The sequence below is a fragment of the Euprymna scolopes genome, chromosome 31 (assembly GCF_053919585.1).
Source record: "Euprymna scolopes isolate OS-2025 chromosome 31, ASM5391958v1, whole genome shotgun sequence".
Taxonomy (NCBI): domain Eukaryota; kingdom Metazoa; phylum Mollusca; class Cephalopoda; order Sepiida; family Sepiolidae; genus Euprymna; species Euprymna scolopes.
In genome coordinates this window covers 44241145-44257284 of record NC_136512.1, presented here as the reverse complement: position 1 = coordinate 44257284, position 16140 = coordinate 44241145, and the positions used below count along the sequence as shown (strand labels likewise).

The 16140-nt window shown below is 34.2% G+C and overlaps 1 protein-coding gene across 1 annotated transcript in view; it reads left to right on the top strand.

Annotated features, from left to right (window-relative positions):
* Positions 1–16140, top strand: part of LOC145255726 (sorting nexin-6-like) — a 166875-nt gene that overhangs the window by 79039 nt on the left and 71696 nt on the right. Inside the window, exon 3 of the mRNA XM_080114332.1 lies at positions 9741–9845. Coding sequence (XP_079970458.1) covers positions 9741–9845 — 105 coding nt within the window. The remainder of the gene's footprint in view (positions 1–9740; positions 9846–16140) is intronic.

The following is a 16140-nucleotide window of genomic DNA, read 5'->3' as shown; positions in this document are numbered from 1 at the left end:
GTGCTTTGGTTTAAAAAATATGGCTATTTTAGTAGAACTACCTTGAAATCTGTGATTATCCAAAGCGTTTTTTCGTCCGTGTGTATTACTACTCTGATCCCCATCTGGCATCTATTGGGATGGATGACTCTCGTCTTAGAGAAGCCCCATGTTTTGACAAGCTTCTAGGTTTGACCTTTACTCCTTATCTGAAATGGAACACGTACATCAAGTCTGTTGCTAAGGTTGCTGGAAAGATGATGGGATCCTTCTACCACTCCAGAAGATATCTCACTACTGATGCAATTCTCTATCTATATAAAAGCCAAGTACGTCCAAGGATGGAATAATGCTGCCATATTTGGGCAGGAGCTGCTAAAAACAGCCTATCCTGCCTTGACAGAGTACAAAATAGACTCCGTGGCTTAGTGGGGGATGCCCTTTTCTCTATCCTGCAACCTCTCTCCCACAGAAGAGATGTTGCGAGCCTATCCTTGTTTTATCGTTATTTCAATGGCAGGTGCTTGTCTGAACTCCAATCTCTGGTCCCCCCTCGCCAATCTTTCACGAAAAACACCCATCTAGCTGAATCCACTGTGGAAGATTTCCCCCACTCTATATCTGTGCCTAAATCAAAACGTGGATTCCATGAACAAAGCTGGGTAATTCCATCTCAAATCATCCAGAAAAAAACATCTTTGACACCAAATCATCCAGACAATGACACCCTTACCTCTCAGATTTTTTCCAAACTTTCACCATATGTTGGTATCATAAAAACTAGGGAATCCTGAAAATTTGAGGTTTTAACTCTAAGCGGTTCCGGAAATATAGCAATTTTGGTATTTTACATATATCGCATCGAAGTGCAAATTCACAAAATCATGAAATTACGTTTTTGGAAATCAATTTCTAAACTAGGTAGAACCATGAAAATTTGCATAAACAATGTTTTCCACACGAGAAATCCAAAAATCATGCTTAAAACCTCTAAAAATGAATTGTTTCTGAGTTATTGAACTTTTAATCTGAGATTTGGGTATTGGTCTAAGGCGACCCAAAAAAACATGTGGCACTATTGGAAATTGAATTTTTTTTTTTTGTTTCTAGACATTCTTGATGGTCTGAACTTAAATTCCTCCGAAAATGGTGTTTGGTTCTTTCCTCGTTAGCTCACAATTGAACCTTAAAGATGGGCAGTTTTACGGGCCTCACTTCTAGACAGCAGTGACTTCACCACAAACAGGAAATCCTGAATTTTATTTTGACTTCCTGTTCATTTAAGAAGTGGTATTGCTGCTTTCTGGTGTTTCTTTAAGTTGGCTGAAACTATTGTTTGTTTTTTGTTTGATGCAAGTAGCAGGTAAAGCCAAGTAACCGGATAGCTCACAATCGAACCTCAAAAATTGGCCAATCACAGTGAGCAATCCCAAATAATAAATGTGCTTGTGGCATTTATAAACCCCTAAAAATTCTCATGGCCCCCTGTGATTAACCCATCTTTTAGGTTTAATTGTGAACTAGTGAAGAAAGAACAAAAGCCCATTTTTCTGGTAATCAATGTGGTGGGTACAGATACTAAGAAACGGTACCTATGATGGGTGGGTACATGGTTTGGATTTTTTGGCACGATAGTCCATTAAAGTCAAAAACCATCAACACAACACAACATCTTATGCATGTAAGGCAACATATGCTGTCACGGTTTTATCGTAATCCTCTTCAGAAATAGTAAAGGACTTGTCAATGTAATGCCTTTTGAGAAGGAAGATGAAAACGTTTAGGGGACAAACCACATCTTATCTGTTGTTGGAACTATTCAGTAGTTTGTGCCAGTTATCTGCCAAGTCTGAGGCAAGAACATTACTCCAATATTTCAAATAGAAAACAAAATATTTCCTTGTACTCAGGACAGCTTTAAATCTTTCATTTGGGCTTCTTTTGACTACTGTGGTGTCCAGAATAGGAGGCATAATATCGAAGAATTGGAAAGCACTTGGTTCCGTCACATTTTTAAAACAACCAGCTCATATTAAGTAGTTTAATTTCTTGGACCGAGCCAATACTACTATTGCTCTCTCTTTATCTCTCTATTCTTCTTCACAAAAATACCAGTCCTGGGTTCTTATAAAAATGTTCTAATAAAAAGTATAACTCACTCTAGACATCATGATTAGTATTATTTTTCAAAGGAATAAGAACTCATATCCTGATGCATTTCAATATGATCTGTAAATAATTGAAGAACAGTTTTCATTTGCATTCTTCGATCAACTATAGTCAGAGAAATGAACTTTCTGGTACATCAATTAAATTTCACTGTAAAAATTTTAAATACACTTATCTTTTCAGTGACTGTTTTTTCTCAGTAATTTTCCAAATACTAAGTGAAAAAGGCATTTTAACCGTGATAATTTTTTAAATAAAACAAGCAAAGTGAAATTATTTAAACAATAAAAGATTTAATAGGACAAAATACCTTTTCTTAGAACAATAAACTTTTTCTTAGAAAGCTTCCAAGAAATATCTCTAAAATGAAAGTATTGCAAATCAAGTAATCCATTTCACTTCTTTTGAAGTTTTCTTTCTTTAGATTTTTATAAAAATTTGTTATTTTTTAAGTTGCTTTTTAAACAGGCTTCATTAAAAAAGTGTATTGTTATATTATCTATTTTTTATACTATTAAACCTTTGTTTCTTTAAATAAATTGACTTTGCTCGTTTATTAAATTTTTGAAGTTGTCAATGAAAAGAAAAATTGTTCTTCAATGTTTCAAAAAAGTCAAAGTTTCACAAGCTGATACACAGTAATAATTAAGTTTGAGTTTCTAAAAATAGCACAAAGAGTTTTGTATTAAGAATGCCTGATTGGTAGATATTAAATAAACATTAATTACTTTTTTAAACTAATTACCATTTATTTAATTAAAAGAAAAAACAAAATAAATATACATAATTTTATTGCATATAAAACCATTTAAACTGCTTTTTAACTTCTATGGTATTATTGATTGAAATATTTTCAATTAATTTAAAAAAGTATTAGATACTTTTTAAACTAAATTCATTTTTTATAAAATGTTCTACAAAAATGCCAAAAAAATGTGAATAGGATTTTTCTTGAAAAAACATTTATTTTTTTAAATAAACTCCCCAACCTTCATAAAAAAATTCAGTGGCTGTAGGATAAGAATTTAAAAAAAAATCTTTCTTCAATTTATGTTCTTCACATGAGGTAAAAAATAATGCATGTATTAGTTTTTTTCATTTTAAAATAATTTTAATTTAATGGTGGGGTGAGTAGAAAAACAATTTCAACCCTGAGAAAAAAAAAAATTAATTTTGTAATATCTAATAAATGTTTAAGTGATGGGGGAGGTCTGACAGAAAATAAAGCATGTTATGTAAGAATAGTGTTGAAAGTTATAGCAGGAAATAAACTCGAAATTATTGCAATTGAACATGGCCATGCTGAAGGCATTATTTCTGTTATTAAATCTGCTCTTTCAAAAGTGGTGTTAGTGCACTGATGATGAAACGTTTCGAGAATTGTTGGGTTTTGTGCAGATGGGGCAAATGTAAATACTGGAGAGAGGAATGGTCTTGTGACACTGTTAAGTTCCCCATCTCATAGATTTCTACTGCACAACACATTGGCTTGAATTAGCCCTATTGAAGTCCCATGCACTCTTTCAATGTCAACATTAGATATGGAAGACTTGCTACTTCAAGAACATGAGAGAACTTATTGGAGACGAACTGAAAGAAAGAATTTACTTGGTAGTGTTAGTGAAGGATACGAGTTGGGTCCCCCACCCCATGTAGACAGGGCAACGAGAGTCTTTTTCCAAGGAAAATCCTGTTTTTGGATCAAAGACAAAGTAAAGAATATTGGTTCTACAGTTGACATTACAATTAAAGAACTGAAGTCAAGATTTCAAAATGGTTGGGAACAAACAAATGTGTAAATACTGAAGATGTGGTGAAAAGCTTCATTAAGGTGCTTATGTATAATCATGACACACGGCCAGAATGTAAAAGAGAACTGATTCATTTTGTAAATTATGAAATACATTATTTTTTAATGGTTCGGAAAACTTCTGGTAGTTTCAGGATGCAAAGTTGTTCACACAGAATGGAAACACATTGAATTCTTTGTTGCAAATAATTTCAGGGACAAATTTGAATATAATTAAAGATTAATTCTCTTTTATTACTGAACAAATGCCTTTCCTCCCTATCCGGTTACTTGGCTTTACCTGCTACTTGCATCCTTGCATCAAACAAAAAACAAACAAAATAGTTTCAGCCAACTTAAAGAAACACCAGAAAGCAGCAATACCACTTCTTAAATGAACAGGAAGTCAAAATAAAATTCAGGATTTCCTGTTTGTGGTGAAGTCAAGTGACTCCTTGTACACTGCTGCCTGGAAGTGAGGCCCGTAAAACTGCCCATCTTTAAGGTTCAATTGTGAGCTAACAAGAAAAGAACCAAACACCATTTTCAGAGGAATTTAAGTTCAGACTATCAAGATTGTCTAGGAACAAAAAAAATTCAATTTCTAATAGTGCCACATGTTTTTTTGGGTCGCCTTAGACCAATACCCAAATCTCAGCTTAAAAGTTCAATAACTCAGAAATAATCCATTTTCAGAGGTTTTAAATGTGATTTTTGGATTCCTTGTGTGGAAAACATTGTTTATGCAAATTTTCATGGTTCTACCTAGTTTAGAAATTGATTTATGCCCAAAAACATAATTTCATAATTTCGCGTATTTGCACCTCGACGCGATATATGTAAAATACCAAAATTGCTATACTTCCGGAACCGCTTAGAGTTAAAAGCTCAAATTTTCAGGATTCCCTAGTTTTTATGATACCAACATATGGTGAAAGTTTAAAAAAAATCTGAGAGGTAAGGGTGTCATGGTCTGGATGATTTGAGATGGAATTACCCAGCTTCTTTCTTAGAACTGCACGCCTGTGGAACTCTGTTCCATATGCCTGCTTCCCACCTGACTACAACTTGGATGTCTTCAAGTCCAACGTTAACAAATTCCTAATGAACTGCCCCCTTAAGTTAACACTTCATCAAATCTCCACACTAACGTAAAGTTACTTGCAATAACCCTTATCCCTGAGTGGTTTCCGGGCCTTGATAAGTGGTGACCACCGTGTAAAAAAAGAAAAAAAAAAAAGGGTGTAGGTTGCTGAAAGTTAAAGCAATGTCACGATAAAAGAAGTAATAACAGAATAAGATGGGCTTGGCCACTGAATTTCTTCAAGCAGTATATCCCCTAGTAGAGAATAGTCTTGCTCAGGATCAAGTAGACAGTTGAGAGAGAAAATTCTTTGTGACTGCTATGTAAATCCCAGGGTCTAAAAATGATCATTTAAAGATTTGGTTGAAATTAATACACTCATCATGTGACTTGATCACTTCATAGGAACTGCTCTCTACAAGAAATGTCAGTGTTTAGGATTGATACTCTATCCTTTTAGTGCATTAGTACATTAAAAGTTTCATTTAAATTTATGGAGTTTTCTGAAATTTTAATTTATGACGTTGAGAAAACTGAAATCGTGACCACATCTTTCTTATATTTGTGTCTTTTCTGCTTTTGAAATCAATGAAATATGATCAATATCATTTTTAAGTGTAAAAAAAAAAAATTCTTAAAGAAAAGTATGACATTTTTCAGTGAATGATTCATGTATATCTCATTAAAATGATAAAAACTACAATTTTTTTCTGTTAAATGACAAACATTACATTATCTTTTATAAGTGAGCCTGCATGTTTGACATTTCTGATCTATACGAGTCACTGGTCATCTACTAAACAAACATCAAGTCTCATGATGTGTAGTATTAATATAATGATACATTAAGGCAATTTCATGTATGTATGTGATATCACCTTTCACTGCTTTTTTAAAAGATCAAACTGACAGATTGTTGACAATGAAATGTAAATGAAAATTTCTTAAAACTTTGTCTTAACTCTGTTGTACTAAATGTGAAACTAATGAAAATAAACTTTTGGGCCAGGATCAAAGTGTAGTATCTGTTCTGTCCAAATATAAAATAATGTAGGATCTTTGTTTGCATTGGAAGTCTATCGAATGGGCAGAAATTCCTACAAAGGTTTTAGAGATAGATATCCATAAGGATGTTTCAGTTTAAACAAAAGTAGTACAATAATATTGTGGAATTTTCACACTGGAGGTCCATAAAATGGAATGTTTTTAAGGCAACAATATCCAACAGATGGATACAGCTGTGTAATTTCCACAAGTCCTAATTATTAAATCTGTGTCCTAGCGTTTGCCTCCTGCATATTAAATGAAATCAGTTGCATAAATGCCATATTTTTGTCTCCTTACTTTTAATTTGGCCTTGTGTCAATCTTTGTTTATCAAATAAGAACTAGTCATCATTTTCTATGGTGTTTACAAAAGAAAAAAACAAAAAACTTAGTCATTGCTCAAGCCTTTTTCTTCAAACTGCCTTGATTTTCTACATGGGGGAAAAGAGTAGACTGCTACCTGTTTTTCCTCTTTCTCTCTTTCTCTCTCTGCCTTCATGCGTACCTGACTAAATCCTCTAGTCTCCCCTTTCTTGTCGAATATCTCTTTCAATCTCCTAACAGGTGGCATATGTTATTATTTGAGAGTCAATAAAAGCCTATCTACCTGGCCTACTGTTATAGGAATTATTGAATAGCACATAGATTTTAAACTTTGTAGTATGTGATTAGCTCAATTAAACATAAATTGTCACACATTTCTGCTGGCTTTTGTCATCTCCGCAAGTATTTCCTCCATTCTCTTTTATTTTCTTGTATTTCTTCTCAGTTTTTTTTTTTTTCAATTTATTTGATATTTTCTCCCTTTTTCAATTCTTCTCAGTTTTTCTTTTTTGTTTTTAAATCTGTTTAGTTTCTAATGAGTTTTTGTCAATTGCAATCCACAATTATAATTACGCAACATATATCACTTCTTCATGAAGAATGGTGAGTTGTACATTTTAAAAATGAAATTTTATTGTTCAATTTTACATTGTCTGCAATTTTAGTTATGTGTTCATTTTTAGCATTTTCTTTTTCCTAATTTTTTTATCCTTTCATGGTACATGTTAGTAAGAACATGAAAAAAAAATAAACATACAATCTCATTTTAATGTTAATAAAATCAAAGCATGTATGGTCCCACGAGAAAAACACAATTTTTGTCAATTTGGAAAGGCAAGTGAATAACTATTAATATAACTTTTTAATAAATTTTGAACAAAAATTAATGAAATAAAATAAATTTTATAATTTAATTTTTTTAAATTTGTATAAAGAATTGTCATTTTTGTCTATTTTGGGATTTTAGTTCCCTGGAGACAGACTAGAGTTTTGTTTTTGGGGTTTTTAAATAGGACTTTATTTTTCTGTGAGCATCTAACTTATGATCTAAATTTAAGAAATTTGAATGCTTAACAGATAGTAACAAAACCGATTTAACATTGTGAACTAAAAAAATAAACAGTTTCATTATGTTTCAGAATTTCTGAGACGAGGATTGCTAATTGGATTGCTGATTTATATTATTTAGATTAATGTTCTCAGATGTTATTCTCGCATCCTGATGTTACCTCTGATCTTCTTCAGTTGCATCTTGTCTAACTCTGGGAATCTGTACAGAATTTCAAATAAAACTTTTTATTTAATTCACAAAGGTCGTTTGCTCTCATTCCATCAGGCATATCTAGGTAGAAGTTTAAAGTAATTTGTAATAGTATTGTTAGTTTCATCTGTACTGAGGCTTGAACCTTCAACCTCTAAATAATTGTCGATTAGAACTGATTATTGCTTAGCACTTATGTCCAATGTGCTATGGCTCCTTGACAATCTTCTGGAGGTTGAAGGTTCAATCCTTAATATGAGAGATACTAGTAATACAATTATGAATCAAAACTTCTTTCGGTCATGGCTGATGGAACAAGAGCAAATATATACAACTACTTTGTTAGATTAGTTGGCTTAATAAATATTGCAATAAAATCACTGATTTGAATTTTCTAAAAAATCTAGCTGAAAAGTGTATATATATATATATATATATATATATAATTGTTTCTTAATAAATTTTTTTATATATAATTTTATTTTAAATTAAAAAATTTTGACAGTTGATGGAAATAGATGTGGGATTTTTTCTTAACATGAGCATAGATATTTATTATTCAGTTATGTGTGTCAAAGTATGAATTAAAAACAAATCTTGCTGTTTATATTTGTTTTAGTTTTAAGCATAATTTTTTTTCTTAAATTTTACATAAAATTTACCAGACATGACCAGTTTTAAACATTTTTTTTTTTTTGATTGATTGAGATTGTCGGTCTGACTTCCTCATATTGGTTGTTATCGTCACATTTCGGCCGTTTTGCCCTTCGGCCTTCGTCAGGTGTCTTGTATCGAACTGGGGAACCGTTTGTTAGGAGTCTTGAACCCAACCCTTTATATATGTTTGCCATCACTGGTGATAATGGCGAGCCCATAGCTAGTCCCTCCTCTTGTCGATATAGGTCAGTACCCATTCTGAAGTAGGTTGTTTCTATGCAGAATGTCGGCATTTCCATTAAGTTTGGCAATGGTACACATGTGCGCTCTTCTATGGAGAGGTCCGCAGCTAGTTTGTCTTGAATTACTGCTAGTGCCTCACTAGTTGGGACTTTAGTGAACAGGCTAACCACATCTAGGCTTACCATTTGGTTTGTACTGATGGGTGCTCCCTTGATCAGTTCCGTGAAGTGGGCAGAATTCTTTACATGTGTTGCTGACTTGCCTGCTAATGGGTTTATTATATCCACAAGGTACTTGCTCAGTGGGTGGCCTGCTCAGTGGGTGGCATGCTGAGCCTCGGCAGCTCACTATGGGTCTGAGTGGAATACCGTCTTTGTGTATCTTGGGGAGACCGTACATATGTGGTAGCTTACTGTAATGCTGGATCAGCTGTCTATATCTCATCGGAGCGATGTGTTCCTTGTTTTTGGTAAGGATTTCTAACAGCTTTCTTTTGGTTTTCAAAGTTGGGCCCTTCTTTATTTTACCGTAGCTACCATCTGCGATTAGGCCTGCCATTTTTTCAGAGTACTCTGACATGTCCATCACCACAGTAGCATTGCCAGACCCCCCACCCCACCTCCACTTAGATGTTTGGGTATTTTGTGAATTGCATTTTTGATGTTTTGTATACTTAAGCATCAAATATAAAGGCATTTTGTGTTGCTTAATTTTCACAAATTTGTTTGTGTTGTGTGATTACTAAAATTAAAAATGCAAACAAAAATCTACAAACTAGTTAGCAAGACATTGTGATTCTAAGAATTTATGATTATTGATATATTCATTTAAAAAATTGAACTTTTTTACAGTGGTATGATTACAGTAAAGCTCTTATTTTTATTTTATATTTTTTGCACAAATGAGCAGTAAAAAAAACTTATTTGAATTTTATTAAAATTATTTTTTATTGTTAAATGAAAATATATTCAAATATCAAATGAAAGATTCATGAATAAACTATTTTTATGTTACAACTTTTCAAAAAAATAAATGAGAATGATTTGAAAAAAAAGAATTATAGAATATGAACACACACGTTACATAAGAAAAAATTATTTTAAGGCATGCTTGTTTTTATAAAGGAAGTTAAAAATGTTTTACCCTTAAATAATTTTTATTGATTCTTGTTTTCTCTTTAAATTTCAGAGTCGTTCTGAAACGGTGGACCTGTCGACAGACTCTTCACTTGTGGTCGACATTTCGGATGCGTTGAGTGAAAGAGACAAAGTGAAATTCACAGTTCATACAAAGGTTGGTACGTCGACGATTTAGACATTTTCCTTCGGTAGACCATCTTCCCTTCTTTCTCTCCACCCTACTACCCCACGTTAAGTACGGCTTTTATAAACTGGCACTCTTTATAAATTTTCTGTGTTCATATAGACTGTGTATGTTTATATATATATATGTATATATATATACCCAAGCACATTTAAATTTATTTTGTGCGCATGTCTATTATATGCATGCATGTATATTTTTTAATACTAATGAGTCACTGTATACCAAGGTCATTTGAGAGTAAGGTTTAACACGAATATCAATTGGGTGATAAACAATACTATGAAAGGATTAACAACGAATGTGATGAACAATGTATGATTACTTAAGAGGGTGGCTTGGCAGGTATTTGTTGCCATTGGACTTAAAAATGACCATGTTGTAGTCTGCAAAGAAGCAGTCCCATAGTAAAGTGTCTACAAATGAAAAGTTCCTGGAAAGAAACTCTTGTTTATTGAAATTCTGTTTGTATTTTAGGTACACAAAAGAAGAAAAAGTTCTTCACAATTGCGTTAGAAAGACATGCCTTTGCTGTAACTGTTTATGTAGGGTAAACTAGGGCATTAGACATTACATTTTTCACTGACTCTGTTTTATCTCCATAAAAGTTAATTTTAAAAATTTGTTTGGATTATCATGGACAAATGGTGATAGCTTGTTTAAATATTAATGGCTGCATGTTCATCCAAGAAGAATATATATTTAGTGGAATATTTTTAAAACTTTCTACAAATTTCAATCACTTGGGGCAATAGGCACCAGAGATACTGTATGCAATTATCACACAGTCATTCTTCATTTGGGATGTTTTTAAATGAAATGTTGTTTCTGCTAGTGTACTGTATATCAGGTATGTCAAACTCAAAATTTTCTTTGGGTCATAGGAGTTGATTCATTGTCATGAGAGCTGCAAAAGTTGAACACGACCAGCTCAAACCGAAAGATAAGTTAATAATTTTTACCAGTAATTTTTAAAGCTCATCTACCCGTAAAAATGCATTTTTAGCCTCTTTTTTTTATTTTTTTATTTTTTTTTAATTTTTTTTAGAGAAAACCAGCAAAGATGAAAGTTCTAATAAAAAAGTTTAATAGAAAAATATACTTTAATTTTTTGAACCAAGGCTGTTAAAAAAATTGAAACGAATTTCATCACTAAATTCAAAAGTCAAGTTCAAACTTTAAAAATCTAAATAAATTTAAAAATGCTTACAACAAAAATTGATGACCAATAAGTGGTTCCATGTTTAATTCACAAAAAATTGTAATTAAATTTATCTTTCATAAATTTTTAAATAAATTATTTTCTTTTATAGAGACACATTCAAAAAATAGTTTTGATCGCATTTTAAAGGGAGATAATCCTCAAAATTCAATATAGTGTTTTACTTTCATTTTAAATAAAGGATGGTAGAACCCAGAAGATAGAAAATATTTTAAAAATATAAAAACTACATGTTACTTGACTTGACTGAAAATTATCTCCTTCCACTTTTACTATGCCGAAACGTACCAAACCCCTGCCAATGAGTTGTGGGAGAAAAGATCATTTTTGCGGGCAACAATTTTTTACTTTTTGAATGTTGTCTAGATTTCTACAAATGATTTAGGATATTTTCGCCCTGCTGTATTAGGAAATTGCGTCCATTTTTCTCTATCAAGTCAAGTTCTTGTGCTAAGTTGATTAAAAAAAAAAAAAAAATCATTTTTTTTTTTGTCAACATATATCATCCTAAATATGTTCTTAAGAGAAAAAAAAATGTTTTGTCGACAACATATATTGATTACCTGATAATAACAATGATTAATGTAAACTGAATGATGCGCATTGGTAAAGGTAAGTACACGAAAACTGAATGTTGCTTCACCATCGTTCAAACTTCAGGGCTTGAAGTTCCTTTTCTTCAAACTCCTGGAATGCTCAGTGACTGGAAGGTCTTTGTTTATATTCCAACAGTAGTCAGACATCATGACTGTGTCCTCATACTTTGTCTCCATCTCTTTCATCTCCTGATGAATCTCTTACCCTACTTGTCACTCATTGAACCCAGGTTCTCAGGAAACCTGTCCATATGTGAAAATCTTAATGCTCATGTTGCAGCCCAGGTTTCTGAAAAACAGTCAGCATGTTGTTGACAAGTTCTGCATAGTTTATGGCTTTATTTTTGCAAATAAAGTTCTTCACTACCAGAACACATGCCTTCCACGCTTCCAGTTCCACTTCACTGAGTTTTCAAACTCTGGACCTCTGATGAGCTGTTGGATCTGAGAATCATTAAAGATGCTAGCTTTCAACTTCTCCATGGTCAATCCTGGAAAAGCCTGGCACAAGTAAATGCAGCAGTTATCATCCTTGTCCAGAGCCTTGGTGAACTGCTTGATTAAGCTGAACTTGATGTGCAGCAGTAAGAAGAGTATTCTGTCTTTGTCCACCAGAGGGTCATTGATAACATTTCTTTCTTTGCAAAGTACCAATTTCTCTTGGACAGGCCAGTCCTTCCTTGTGTAATGCTAAGCATGGTGCTGCACCAACTTTTGAAAGATTTCGAGGTTTTATGACTTCAAATTGGTCCCTTTTCAACATAATCACTCAGAACTATTTGACCTGAATACTTCCTGCCATTAAAATAATCATTTTCAAATCAAAATAATTATTCACCATGGCAACTTCCAAAATGGTCCACACATGCGTACATGTAAACAAAATATGTAAAAAAGAATGTGGCTATAGCTCCAAAAACTTATGATTAAACAAAACTAAAATGATTTTTGGATTCAGTGCATCAGATTTATACTAAATCAGTTGAAACAACACAGACAACAAATTTGTTGTTGACAAGTGTAATGAAGTCAGTAAGGAAACAGGCATATCTGAAGATGAATGTCTTGGAGAAGGGGTTGAAGATGAAGGTCCTGAAGTTGGACGCGGGGCAGTGCAAACTGGAGAAGTTGGTATGAAAAATGTGGAGAGCTCTGTTTGAGCAGTTACACGAGCTGACTTGTCACAGGGCATTGAAAAGACAGATGCCTGTCCAACTGAATCCTACTTGGATGGTCTCTGTCTTAAAGGATTTTTTCTTTTTTTTTCCCCCCCAATGGAAATCAGTCCAGACAAGGTGTGAAGCCACTTACTGTAAGGAGCTAACTAGAAAGAAAGATGATTATTGTAAAGACAGGAGATGTCTATTGACTTAAGTTTTGAAAAAAACTAAGGTTAAAAGTAAAAGTAGGAGGAAAACAGTCAACAGGAAGTTTCACAAATCCTGAAAAGAATCCATTGGAATAGGAAGCTGTATTACAATGAGATATAAAAACAGGGAATTAACCACTAGACCAGCGAGTCAAATGAGTGGGAGCAAAAGTAAATAACTCTTCTCCATGAGATTCCAGCAGATCTGTAACATCATCAACCTCCATATCCAGATTTCTTTACTCAACGCAACAATGTTCTTAATAACATGTCGACTGTTTGCTCAAACTCATGGAAATCATTCACAAATTGAGGACACAGTTTTTTCCAAACACCATTCATATTTCTTATCTTAATCTCCTCCCAGGAATCAGCAGTGTTCTTCACAGCATCTTTGAGAGTCTTAGTTTCAGTTGGCTGTAATGCCATAGCAATTGTCCTTTGGAAGTAATAGACCTCAAATGAAGCAATCACTCCTTGGTTCATAAGCAGTAAAAAAGGCTGTGGTATTAGGTAGAAGGTAAACTACCTTGACATTAGGGTGAAAGTCTTCCAGTTAGGCAGGGTGTCCAGGGGCATTGTTCAGCACTAACAACACCTTAAATGGGATACCTTTGGATGTGAAATACTGCTCCACACTAGGCACAAAATGGTTGACAAACGTCCTCAAACATTGCAAGTGTCACCCATGCCTTATTCGACTTCCAAGTGATTGGTAGTTGATTCCATCAAATGCCCTTGAATGCCCTTGGATTTTGAGCCTGATACACCAGCAAGGGCTTCAATTTGAAGTTCCCAGCAGCATTTCCCTCAAGAAGTAAAGTTTGCCTCCTTTTGCTGGCTTTATGACTGGGTGCCGATTTCTCCTTCTTGGCGATGTATGTGCGGTTAGGCATATGCTTCCAAAATAAACCCGTCTTATTCACATTGAACATTTGCTGAGTAGAATAACCCCCTCCTTAATTATCTCAGCCAACACTTTAGGAAATTTACTTGCTGTTTTCTCATCTCCACTAACAGCTTCACCTTTCACTTTAAGGTTATGGTAATTGGTCCGAGCCTTAAATCGCATAAACCAACCCCTACTAGCCGCAAACTCTTCACTTTCACTTTCTTCCCCTCTCCTTTCTTTTTTTAGCATTTCGAACAATTTTTCACCTTCTAACTCACCGTAAGGCTCATTGGAATACACTTTGATCTTCAACCAAAGCACCAATAAGCTTTCCATCTCAATAATTAGACCACTATGCTGCTTGGTTATCACTGTCGCTTTCATAGGAGCAGATCCTTTCACATGTTCAACGATGCGCGCTTTATCCTTAATAATTGTAGCCACAGTCGAACAACTAAGGCCAAGTGACTGGCCAAAGCGCATTGGTATTTCACCATTTTTAGATCGCTTTATAATGTCCAATATAACTTCCATGGTGATGACCTTTCTTTTCTTTGATGCACTACCATCAGAAGAATCTGCTTTATGCTGGGGAGCCATAATGAAGAGCAGAAAGTTAAAATAAATAAAAAAAATGATCAAACACTCAAACACATGAGAGAGAACCGGTGTAAACAAATAAAAAATTCACAACTTAACTGCTAAAAGTGTCCGTTTTCAATCCATGACTATCAAGAATTGTCTTAGCTTGAATACAGCTCTGCGTTCAACAAGATTAAAAAAAAAGTAACATGCCATCGTTGGGCAATTGGGCTAGTGTGTCATTTTAAGGGATACAAGGTGCAGGGGGAGGAACAGAATAGAATTGTTGGATCCATTTATGCTATATTTAAAATCAACTTGCCAGATAAAATGAGTACATTCTTGGACCAGAAAAACTATTATACATTTAATAAAACGTTGGACAGAAATCAGAAGCTCACAGTATTAATGCTGGGCCTAACTCTCTTCCTGATCTGCATCAATGATCTCCCAAATCACATCCTAAGATCATTCGTTAGACATTTATGCTGATGACACTACCATCTATCGCAACACCTCAAAGATCGTAAATGATCAAGTTTTTCTCTGATTCTCTCCTTAAATCTTGAGCACATGGTACTATGGGAGGTGGGGGGGAGGCTGGTTAATTTTAATGCATCTAAAACCCAGCTATCTTTACATCATTGACTCTCTGATCCCCATCTGGCATCAATTAAAATGAATGGTTTTCGTCTTGGGGAGGCTCGATGTTTTGATAAGCTTCTGGGTCTGATGTAAATGGAACGTACATCAAATCTGTTACCAAGGTCGCTGGAAAAATGGTGGAATCCTTCTTCTAGTAGATATCTCACTGCTGATGCAATTCTCTACCTATATAAGAGCCAGGTACGTCTAAGGATGGAGTACTGTTGCCACATGTGGGCAGGAACTGATAGAAGCAGCTTATCTTGCCTTGACAGAGTTCAAAATAGACTTCGTAGCCTAGTGGGAGATACCCTTTCCTCTTCCCTGCAACCTCTTTTCCACAGAAGAGACGTTGCGAGCCTATCTCTGCTTTATCGTTATTTTCATGGCAAGTGCTCATCTGAGTTCCAATCTCTGGTTCCCTCTTGCCAAATTTCATGAAAAACATGTGTCTAGCTAAAACCACTATCAATAATTTCCCACACTCTTTATCTGTGCTTAAGCCTAAACCTAGATTCCATGAACAAAGTTTCTTAGAGCTGTATGCTTGTGGAATTCTATTCCATTTCCTGCTTTCCAGCTGACTACAATATGGTTGTCTTCAAGTTCAACGTAAACAAGTTTTAGATGGGCCGTCTCCATTTTACCAAATTTCCACTACTAACAATTACTGCGATAGTGTCCCATTGACAACTGTACACTCGTTAACCCTTATCCTTGAGTGGCCGCTGGACCTTGGTAAGTGGTGACTCCTATTAAAAAAAAACCCAACACACCAAAGTGGCATTTGACTGAGACTGAGGCATCGGTAGCTACACCATCTTCTTTGCCCACAACCAAAACAAAGCATATTCTTTCACCGCATGCCAGAAACTAGTTCATGTTTGTTTACGATGCTAAATGACGTAAGACCGAAACAATGATTAATATTATTTTTTATATTTTTATGGGACACGTTT